This window comes from Austrofundulus limnaeus, unplaced genomic scaffold, assembly GCF_001266775.1.
Source record: "Austrofundulus limnaeus strain Quisiro unplaced genomic scaffold, Austrofundulus_limnaeus-1.0 Scaffold6, whole genome shotgun sequence".
NCBI classification, from domain to species: domain Eukaryota; kingdom Metazoa; phylum Chordata; class Actinopteri; order Cyprinodontiformes; family Rivulidae; genus Austrofundulus; species Austrofundulus limnaeus.
In genome coordinates, this window is record NW_013952408.1 from 2,413,651 (window position 1) to 2,425,494 (window position 11,844).

Genomic DNA, 11,844 nt, shown 5'->3' on the forward strand with positions numbered 1-11,844 from the left:
GTATATATATGTGCGATCAGATTTTATAATCATGCTAAGCCAAAGCAAGACATTTTGCCAAATAAATATTTTTAATAGAAACTTTGTAAATCACTCGTTATAATTCCTTGTATTTTAGGTTAGTGACACGTGTCGTTATGAATGTAATCACTTTTGTACTTATCAGTACTTATTGACTGTATTTCATGATTCATTGTAAGTATCATAAATCTGGTGAATTTTTATTGTACCATATTGAACAGTTTGGATAATTTGCTCTTTTTCTCTCTGAAAATTGTGTAATCTTGGGAATGCGGTCATGTCTTTTTTTTTTTAATATGAAATGTCTTCATTTGTGAGTGATGCCGTTTTAGCTGCAAAGTGATATTTGATTTCTCTACACTGTTACAAAAGCCTTGTTAGATGTTTTCTGCTACTGGAATGCTATTTTTAACATTTCAAATAAACAAGGTTCATACGTTTGTAAAAATTCACTGTGTATTTTATGTATTTTATCATTTTTTGTTTATCATTCTCACTGGAGGAGATGCCGAAGCTGATAGCTGAGTCGTGATATTCAATTAAGCTTAGTTTGTTTTTTACAATAACTGGTTTTATTTTATTTCTCTTTTAGCAATATAGTTCACATAATAGTAATATATTAAACCTATAATAATAACATTGTATGGAGTTGCGCTCTTTACGATATGTATCTAAAACAGCATCAACTTACCTGCAGTTGTTTTAATATAAACAATGTTTGAGCTGTAAAAGAAACACATTCAAAGAATTGGGTTTACTTGAACACAAACAGTTCTGTTGCTGAAATAAATGAGCAAAATAAACGTCAAACATGTCATATCTTATTACACTTCAATAGTTGATAGTAAACTAAACTAAGTGATAATGTTATTGTCAAAGTAAATTGCAGTCAATTTAATTCCAATTGATCTAAAACTAGCTGGTCCTCGAGGGCCCCTATCCTGCATGTTTCAGAGGTTTCTCTGCTCTTACACACTGAAGTGTATACTGTAATGACAGAATGTGTGTCATCTTTTTTTCTTTACAATCATTAATAGAATGCAAAAGAGTGTTTATTATAAAATATTATTGTGTGATGAATCAGTATAATAATGCTGTAAATGCAGGAATGTCCCAGGCTGTATAAACATGTTGGCACAAGCTCAAAGTGTACCATCTTAAGATGTAGAGAAATGCAGAGGCCTACGGAGGTCTGTCAGAAATCTCTAGTGATTCTCTAAGTGAGTGTAAATCTGCAAAACAGACACCTGCAGAGGTGCCTGGAGAGTGTGCATAGAGGTCGGTGGTGAAGTGCAGCAGCCTCACTGCTGTCAGGTTCTAATTTATAGGCAAAGAAAAATGACCCCACCGAGGCAGATGTACAGAAACATACTAGGGTTTTTCTTTTTTTTTTTTTTTTGAGAATCATTTGTTAAATGGACAAGACTCGCTGCAGCAAGACAAATGAGACCAATAGTAAAATGGAAAAAAACCCTCGGCTGTGTGATCATATAAATGAGAAGTAGAAAGTGAAATGTACCTTTGATGTACTGGATTATGCATTAACCTAAATCTGTCTGCGGCTAACACGGATTTATGCATGAATTAAAACCACACGTTTAAAAAAAAACACTATATAATTTAGAGTTTAGTTTTAAGCRTGTAAAAAAACCTAGGATCATGAAAAAGTGAAGACAATTTTGTCATAAGTTTGAAGATCGGACAATCATTAAGGGGCGCTCGGGAGCAGAGAGAAAACATTAGGCTACATCATTGAAACCGAAGCCAAGAAGGTTCCAGAAGAGGGAAAAACGGGTGGGCCTTGTCGAGGGAGGTCCGCCCGAAAGGAGGAATGAAGGAGGAGACACATCATACAGTATTCATCTAGTCCAGAAGAGCCCAAAGTGGGGGCCAAATTTGGCCCGCCAAGCCATTTGATTTGGCCCACCAGCAGTTGACATAGTTACTAGGCTGTAACCTGTTGTCCTGTGTAGAAACAGTATTTCCACTTAGTCTTTTCATCTATTGGCTAATTGACTGTATGAGGGGCTGTGGTACAGTCTTCACTCATGGTGCTGACTTTATCTTAGTAGCAAAGGCTCAAGCTCTACATCAGTGACCCAGACAGCTCAATTTTTGTCAGTGTTTCTTTTAAATTTTATTTATTTATTTATTTATTTATTTATTTATTTATTTTTATTTTTATTTGACTTTTAAAATCAAACATTTAAAATCCAATCAGTTAGATGAAACTTAAGCAAAGTCTGTGCTATAAAAAATTATAAAAATATTTCAGATATCCACATTTCAGCTTTATTTAACCTAATCAAACAGTTAAAAACACGCAAGTAAAAAATGAGCGCACATCAGAAAATTGTCTGAGTTGGCAGTTTGACAGAAAATTTATTCAGCATGTTAAAAAAAAACTCATCAAAAATTCTTGCCTTAAACTACAGTATACTGCTCTGGAATAATGAATGTTCATATGTAAAGTAAAAAAATAAGCTTTTATAAATTAACTGAGTGGCGGCACAATGGCTCAGTGGTTAGCACTGATGCCTCACAGCAACAAGGTCCTGGATTTGATCCCCAGGTTGCACCTGGGGTCTTTCTGTGAGAAGTTTGTATGTTCTTCTTGTGCTCGTGTGGGTTTTCTTTGGGCACTACAGTTTCCACAAACAAACAAGCAAACAAACAAACAAACAAATAAATAAATAAATAAATAAATAAATAAATAAATAAACCTGCACAATGGGTTGCCTTCAGGCCCAGCCCCCTCTTTCAAAAGAGATCTGTGATCTCAGTGGGATTTGCCTGTTCAAAAAAAGGTAAATAAATAAAATATTTTCCATTCAGCTTCAGTGGCTGAAGTAGTGTTTTTTTAAATATATATAACAAATGTCTGAATACATCACATAGTTGCTGCTGCAACACATGAGGAACATTTTGCAAATTCCTGAACAAAATGTCCTCAAAGAACAAAAATGACCAAAACGGTATAAATTACACATACTTATCAAGACCAAGCCTGTTTTTTGCTCCTTTGGGCCATTTTTAAATGAAAATTGAAGGTATTTGTCTCTAAAGTATTTATAATGGCCATCTCCCTCTCAGAAACATGGGCGTGTGCTTGGGAAAGGGGAGCGTCTTCATCTTTCGATGAGTCTCTGTTGACAGCTGGATTAGCAGTAGCACACATTTGAGGGTAGAGTCCAAAGTGTTCCAAACCATCCTCCCACCTCTGGCAGCTGTAATCCTTAATAGTTACTACCGGTGGCTGAGCAGCTGAGATCGATGAAGGAAACTGGCTGCTCTGTCTGTGGATCGTGCGCAGTCTGACCTTGATCTCGGGCTTTGAGCAGCACTTTGCCTGCCCCTTGAGGGCGAGGCAGCGCTTCAGGCACCGTTCGAATAGCACGCCGAGGTCTCTGCACATCATCCTGCGGATGTTTGGTCTCAGGGTTACGTTGATGATGGGGTTGTAGATAGTGGAGGACTTTGCGAATACGGCAGGCACTGCAAATGCAAGAGGAGGGATGTTTTCAACCTGTCCGAAGGCGGCCCACATGGAAATGACAGCGTAAGGGCTCCACGCCGCAAAGAAACCAATGCAGACGCCCACGCTCAGCTTAGAAAAAAATAAAAGAAAAGCACATACAAAAAAAAGATACATGAAATACATTTAGAAATGCAATACATCTCCCAATATGTTAATTATAGAGCAAGTTAACCAAATCTAGTGTGCATCATTTGGCTGTGTCTCAGTTCAAGGGTTGCTGTCCATGTGGACCGCAGCCCACGGAGGCCACACCCTTTTCAATCCAGGTAGGCTGCATCAAACAGCTGTGAAATGAGAAAGCCTAGTCATCAAATGATGCATGTTTACATGACCAGGCATTACCTCATCACATATATGTTTTATATGCCTTTAAAAAATGCTTTGGAACATGCATTCGCATGTCTTTTCACTGGAGGTATAATTTCAAAATATCCAGTGACTTTTTATTTACATTAATTATTTGGGTTTAGCTCCATACTTTTTAATACTTTTTATTTAACATCTTATTGCAGCAAAAAATATTAGCTTAGATACTAAAGATACATAGATAAAAACTATTTCTTCGGTCCACGATTACTTTCCAAACTTTGTCTTTTTCGATAAAAAATGATGTTAAATCTCAGTATATTGTTTTCTAAGTTTAGTGGGCTGCATTATGAGGAGACCATGAAATAGGACAAATTTGCACTAAATGGGCTTCAGCCACTGAACTGAGACCCAGCCTTTGTTATATCTGATAAATGTTTAAAGTAGGCCTACTCAATGCAATAACTGTTGTGTACCACAAATAGACTTTATACATTGTGAAAGTGAAACCCTTTTTTAGATCCTAGATCATTTTCTTACCTTGACAATAATCCTCTGAATGTTGTTTTTCTGCGTCTGCTTTGATGCGTGCTGCGCCATGGTCTTCCGGGATGTTTGCACAGTGACCAGAATGCCTGTGTGGGATGCAACGATAAGGCAGCACGGAAGGATGTAGCAGAAAACGAACAGAGCCGCGGCGTAAGAGCGTGTGGAGGTGTGCCGATTGGACTGGCGCCAGTCGATACAGCAGGCGGTGCCATAGGGCTCGGGTCCATACTTTCCCCAGTGGACCAGCGGGGAGCAGGCGAACAACAGAGCATAGACCCAAGCACAGGCGATGAGCAGCTGGCCGTGAAGAGACTTAAACTGGTTTCCTGACAAAACAAAATAAGGTTTTATTGGAATTTTTCAGGAAGCTGAACAAACTGCTTCCATCACAACCATTTTGTTCATTTATAACATCACAGTAAGTCACGAATATTAGATTTGTCCAACGACTATTAACACAGATAATGAGGTAATCCTTAGGGACGGTGGTGCACACTTTATGGCCGTGTTTTATGGTGGGTATTTGTCATGTTGCCCTAATCTGAACAGATGGAAGTTGAGGAAGAAAAATATTTTAATGAAACAAGGTTGCCAACATGTTTCATACTGGATCAGTAATTTGTCATCAGTTCTATAGAAATGCAATACGTTATGTTTAATAAAAAACTTTAATATATTTCATGTCTTTATAAAAAGGCTGTGGTATGATTTTCTTTTATTAGTGCTACAGGTACAAGCCTTGTTTCCACTGACCTTTTTATGTAATCTAGATCATCTTGTATCTTCCTACAAAATCTATTTAAATGCAGCAACAAGTTTTTTTACAATCTTGTGACCCTTAACAACTAGATCAGGTATCCATATTCAGCTGGATCTGTCAAWTTTCTTTGTGTGCTTGAGAAACATGAGGTATAATACATGTCTACTACGTTTTCCTAATTACTAGACACTTTTTTTATTTTTTATGTCTATACAAACATACCTGACATGTTTTGACGTGTACTTCCGTCTTCATCAGTAGTACATGTTCAAACATGTCAGGTATGTCTGTATAGACATAAAAAATAAAAAAAAGTGTCTAGTAATTAGGAAAACGTAGTAGATTGATTTTATAGACACAATGAACTTCATTAGGGCATAATACATGGTTTGATAATTGTCCAGCTACAAACATGAAACATTGGGCAKCTCAAAGAGTCATTATTCTGTGGTAACGGGCGAAAAACGGATAGTTTTGAATGATAAAAATGCAATTTAGACCAAATATCTATATGCAAGTTGACATTTCTAAAGAAAATTTCAATTTGTTTGTCAAGTGGTTTAAAGGAATGACGTTTTTTGAATGTGATCATGCCTAAGTGCCTATATTTGAGTGTCAGGAACAAAAACAGAGTTCACTCTCTTGGGGCCACATTAAAAACCCAACTGCACCGCATCACCCAACATCACAAGCAGCACTTAACTGACTGCACACGTCAGTCATCAAATACAAGCTTAAGCGTGTTGCGCAGAGGCACGATCAGTTTCCTCTCTCGGGGATGTGATGTTTTAATCGTGCCGCTGGGCAAACATAGCTTCTGGAAAAGGCTTACCGTAGAGTGGGTAGCACACTTTCATGAAGCACACCATGCTTAGCAGGGTGAGGGTGGTCAGGCTGCAGAGGCCGAACAACATGCCACAAAACGCATAAATGGAGCACGCTGTTTCGCCATACAACCACCTGCGTGGGAGGGCAGGGGGAGGCGAGGGGTTGAGGAGAGAACGGCGAAAAGACAAAGAGGAAGGACAGATCAACAAGGGAGAAGGTGAGAGAAATATAACAAGAGAGTAGCTCGAACCTGACACGCCATTTCTGTGACCTCACTGGCAGTCGTGCTGCTAAGCATAATTATTAAAGGATAAAACTGCGACACATAAAAGGAAGTCGGGTTTAAAAACGGTGCCTGTATTACACATTTCAGCTGCAAATATCCCATTTCTCCAGTGGCATTCTTCGCTCTGCTCATTTACTTTCATGCACCCGCAGACTACGAGTTCAGTACCTGTGGTAGAAGCTGGAAGTGATCGCCAAGGGGTAGAGAGACAAAGTGAGGCCCAGGTCACTAACAGCGAGGTTGATGATGAAGTACTCTGCAGGCTTCAGGAGGTGCTTTTTCTTGTAGGAGACATACAGCAAAGTGCTGTTGCCAAACAGTGAACATACTCCTGCAGAACAAATCGGCACTTTTTAACATGTCTGAGTACACAGCAGCATCTTAAAACTAAAGCTATTTTTTTTCTAAACTAACTTGTTCCAAATTAGGGCCGACCCTGTTCAGTTTGGCATCCTATAGATTTCAGGAGGTGTCTCTTGTGCATTTCTAAATGTAACTGCCAGTTTACATAAAAAGTTTTGACTTTGACATTATTTTTTTACCTCTAAAAACCAGATTGTCCAATTAAAATAATTAACTTCTTCCACAGTGAGTCGTCTGCACTCTAAAAATGAAATGTTGGATTTACTTAACCATGTTATGTGACCTGGTTCCACTTAACTGAGTTGAGTAAATTCAAAGCAACATACTCATGTTCTTTGGTTAAAAAACTGGTATATTGCTTTGAATTTACTCAACTCAGTTAAGTGGAACCAGGTCACATAACATGGTTAAGTAAATCCAACATTTCATTTTTACAGTATGTCCCCGAGTAACCCTATCTACCTGAAGCAACCCTCTGAAATTATACAGGCTTGGGATCGGCACAAAAAGACGCATATCCCTTTGTGGCTGCGTTCCAATAAAAATATTTAACAATATAATTCATTTGAAACACCAGAGGTTTACCTCATACCTGCCAACATCTGCTGACAGCAATGAGGAACACCTGTTCATATTAACGAGCAACTATGGAGTGAAGCAGTTCTAGGTGGATCCAGGGGTTTACTCCTTCGGAAATAAAACCGTGCATTTTCCAGCCGTTTGAAAAGCATTTTACTATATTATTGAGGTGACTAAACATACATGTGAACCCCCTTCGGGAGTTTACCTGGACCATGACACCCAAAGATCTGTAATTTTCACAAAGAATCTGCATCACTCACATGAGTGCGTGGGGTCCGGGGCGGGGAGGAACTGTCGGCCACGGGGAAAGACAGAACGTGGGCTCAGAAGAGCAGAGAAAAGAGGACGAGGAGAGGTGGTGAACTTATTTTCTAGCAGCAGAGCAGGTTGGGATATGATTATTTAATTTATTTTATTGGTGGTGGTGGTGGTGGGGGGGGGGGTATGTCCCACAAGCTCTGAGACATAAAATAAATTTGAAGATGAGTTTTAGAAAAATCCATGAGATTACCCTATAATTTTTTTAAGAACGACACAAATTGTTCTGCAGAATTCTGCAGCTTTCTTGGATTGTTGGGGGGCATCTTAGCAGGACAAAAATTCCTGCTGCAAAAGAATGATTTTGCATGGGACAACGAATCCACAACCAGTTTCCATATATTCATGTCAACCCATGTATTATTAGTATAATGTATGTGTAATACTCTGGCTGGCAAAGAAATCRTACAAAAAGTGTTTGAAATACATAAACTGTAATAAAGATAGAAATATTGAGTCTTTTTGTGAAATCCACAGGTCTTCACACTGTGTTTTATTTCCTCACGCTGGGATTGATTCCTGTTCGAGCAGAACTTGCGGAAAACTAATTTACAACATTATTACCTCTGTTGGTGGTCTGCTCATAATAATAAAAAAATAATAATTTGAAATTTTGTAAAACTTGACTCACCAAAAATGGAGTAGACCACAGCGACGGTTGTATCCACTGGTCTGGGTATGTTGGAGTGGAATGGAATATCTTTAGCCAAAAGTCCCATCTGCAAACAGATCGTTTTGGTTTTAATGAGAAACAACTGCACTTGTCAGTTTTTAGGATTTTATTTGCTCTCACCACATAACTTTTGTTAAGCTGAACACTGAAAAACTTAAATGGATGAAAAATTATGAGCAGTAAATGTAAGTTTTGTTAAAGGTGAGTTGTGACCACTCTTGTAATCCTTAGTCTTTAAAAAAAGATTGGGCATCGACTTTCGATTTTCATGTGGAACAAAAAAGTTTAGGGGATATGCATTCATAAGTATTGCACACACAAATAAACTGTTCAAATTAAACATTGTATATGTAATCATATACATCAATCTAATACCCTTTAATCTGAAATCATAGTAGTAAAATAAATATAAGCATCCCCAAGTCCCCAGTTTTGGACAAACGCGCCTTTACGCACGGGATGCGCATCCGTGACCACCTCCTGGAGCCAAAACAGTGCGAGCAAACACAGCGTTTTAACAACAATTTGAACACGTCATTTGAAGAGAAGCACACTCAGATATAGGTCAAAGATATGGGTAAATTGTGCGCTTCCTGCACAGCAGGGAGGTACTGTTCGAAGGTGAGAGGGGAGATAAATCCGCCTCTTGGAGAAGAGATGATTAAAAACACAGCTGAAGAAGAAAGTCGGTCAATCATCATAACTGATGATGGAGAGTGAAAGGCTAAAACTGCCACAGCTAAGATAGGAATAATTAATAACTTTATTTTATTCCAGTTGTTGACACCAGTTTTTCAGTCACTTTATTCATTATCGAAATTGTCTGTTGATGCGCGTGGATTTTGGTGGTGCGAGAACGCACAAATTTTCATTTTTGCAGAGAAAATAACATCTCGGTTCCTTCAAAAGCTTCTCTAAGTTGTAGATGCAAACATTTTGCTGAATATATTAAATAATTACAAAAATTGCCTYACCTTCTCAGATAAGATTACTTCAAAACGGACCAATGGGCTCCTGCTGGTGCCAAATAATGTCCAATGTCTCCTCCTCTCAGCAGAAAGAAAAAGAGACGGGCTCTCACTGTACACCCTTTGTCTACAAGGAGCTGCAGATCCTGATGCTTCAAACTGCAAACTGCTCGGATCAATTAATGACGTCATACGGATGATTTCATAATGCGCGTATCGGGCTGCTGCTGGGGGCTTTAGGCAAAAAAAATCCCTTTTTCTAAATAAAAAAATAACTGTGAATAAAATTTTACACAGTGACTCATCGAGCTTCAATAAGTTAACTTTTTACGGATTTTTAATTTTTAAAAACAGTCCAAACTTCATCTGTCATGAGTCAAGTGAAATAATCAAAATGGTTTTAGTCAAACAGCAGGCCATCATTTAAATGCAATTACATTTTAATGGTATAAGACACTACCGTAAAATTAGCTTAAATATGTATTTGAAGTTTATTTGCTATACATTTTATTTAATGTTTGCATTTGACACATAAGCATAAAGGATTATTAAAATAAAAATCAATACTGATTTAGTGGTATAAACACAGCAACTCATATTAAAGGCACTCACAGTCACAAAGACCAAAATAAATAAATAAATAAATAAATAAATAAATAAATAAATAAATAAATAAATAAATAAATAAATAAATAAATAAATAAATAAATAAATAAATAAATAAATAAATAAATAAATAAATCGTAAGAAACAAAATGTGCACTATTTTCCTCATATTTATGGCCAGTGTGTCCCTAAAAAAATGGTAAACAAAATGTGTGACCAGATCAGCTACCTAAGGCAGTGTTTCCCAAGGTGGGGTCCTGAAAAGATTTTTGGAATTAATTACATTTTTGCCTTAGTTGTTACAAAAGGAGTGAGGTCAGTATATTTAAAATGTATAAATGTAATATAAAAAAATATTGTTACTATGCCCATATTTAGTTGACCTGATACAAATGTTTATCATCCAGAAATAGTTGGGGGCTCAGGTCTCTGCTACAGTTATTTTGTGGGTCAAAAGCTGAAAAGTTTGGGAACCACTGCACTTTGGTTCCCAAAGTTGGGCTTGGGACCCAATTATGGGTCATGAAGCACCTTGGATAATCTCCAGAAATCAATTTAAAGGGTAATAAAATAATTGCTGATGTAATATTTTCCCTATAACTTTTACAAAATCACAAAATAAGTATAAATAAGTATTTATATTTGTGTACAAGCTGTTTAGATTGTCAAAAAAACTGAGTTTTTAGGGTTATTAACAAAGTTTGTGTACTCAGACCAGTAATATTTGGGGTCACAAGTTTTTGCCATGGATATTTTGTGGGTCAGAAGATAAAAAGTTTGGGAACCACTGACCTAAGGTATTGACAAAAGTTCAAATATTAAACTTTCTGGCCATAATTGTTTAGCTACACTGATCACAGCCAGCTTATTGTAGGTCAGTTACATGACTTAAGCTTTCATGTTGATATTGGCAGAATCAGCTAAGTTCTTTGCTTATATTGAGTGTGGACCCGCATTTATAAATTGCATTCCAACATAAACAGTAGAGTAACACTTTCAAACTGCACCATTTAATAAAGTTCAGGATAACATTTTACGTTTAATTTCATGCTTTGTATTAAGTACATTCAATGCTTTTATTTATTTATTTATTTATTTATTTATTTATTTATTTATTTATTTATTTATTTGCTTGCCTGGCTACAAAACAAACAAGGAAAAAAAACCTGAATTTAACTAGGGCAACATTTCAACAAGAATGAATCTATGCAAGGTGGAAACATTGATTAACTATAAGAGTTGCATTCAGGTGAAAATGAAGATTGTCCTCACAATAAACTATTTGAGAAAACGTTTACTGAGTAAGAAAAGAAAGCATGTCCACTATTTAAATTCCTTGCCCTTACAAACAATATTGGTGCATTTTTATTCAGCTCTGACGTGCCAAACAAAAAAAAGTTCAATCTAAGCTTCTTACTCTGTTTTGTAAAAAAGATAGAAGTTGGTTAAACTGTTTTTCCACTAATCTGTAAAGCTTTTGCAACCTTGCCCTAAATTCCAAAGTAAAAAGAAAAACGCAGTCTTGACTTATCTATTATTATTGTGAGATGATTAATAATTCCATCCCTTTGAATATTTACGTTTTAAAAAAAAAGTACAGGCTTGTCACTGCAGCACTGATGTGCTTCGTTTAATTAGAAGTCAACGCTGGATATTCTCCACATGACTTAAAACCAATCAAAGGGGGTCAAACGCACATGCGGTGGCACCTGAAAATTAAATTCAAACATTTCCTGAAAAGTGCGAGAAGAGAAACAATCCTGTTTCCTGTCTGTTAAATATATACATCAGTTTCATAACAACTAAATGTAACATACARCGGGAAAAATAAGTATTGAACACGTCACCATTTTTCTCAGTTAATATATTACTAGAGGTGCTAATGACGTGAAATTTTCACCAGATGTCGGTAACAACCCAAGTGATCCATACATACAAAGAAATCAAACCATAAATGTAAAGAAATGAAGTTATTTGTAATAATGTGGAATGGCACAGGGAAAAAGTATTGAACACACTTACTGAAATTTTTCTAATACTTTGTAC

At 36.8% G+C, this 11,844-nt stretch overlaps 2 protein-coding genes across 2 annotated transcripts; both read right to left on the minus strand.

Moving 5' to 3' along the window:
- Positions 1-3,016: 3,016 nt before the first annotated feature.
- LOC106532608 (green-sensitive opsin-3-like) lies at positions 3,017-6,430 on the minus strand. Its single transcript, XM_014028718.1, has 4 exons — positions 6,367-6,430; positions 6,007-6,252; positions 4,406-4,740; positions 3,017-3,628 (listed from the first exon to the last, which is right to left on the minus strand). Exons 1-4 carry the CDS (start codon positions 6,428-6,430, stop codon positions 3,017-3,019), a joined length of 1,257 nt encoding a protein of 418 aa, XP_013884172.1.
- A 19-nt stretch (positions 6,431-6,449) lies between these two features.
- On the minus strand, positions 6,450-9,384 carry LOC106532618 (opsin-5-like). The gene is made up of 3 exons (XM_014028730.1): positions 9,199-9,384; positions 8,183-8,270; positions 6,450-6,619 (listed from the first exon to the last, which is right to left on the minus strand). The coding sequence occupies exons 1-3, from the start codon at positions 9,382-9,384 to the stop codon at positions 6,450-6,452; spliced, it is 444 nt and encodes a 147-aa protein (XP_013884184.1).
- Between the last annotated feature and the right edge of the window lie 2,460 nt (positions 9,385-11,844).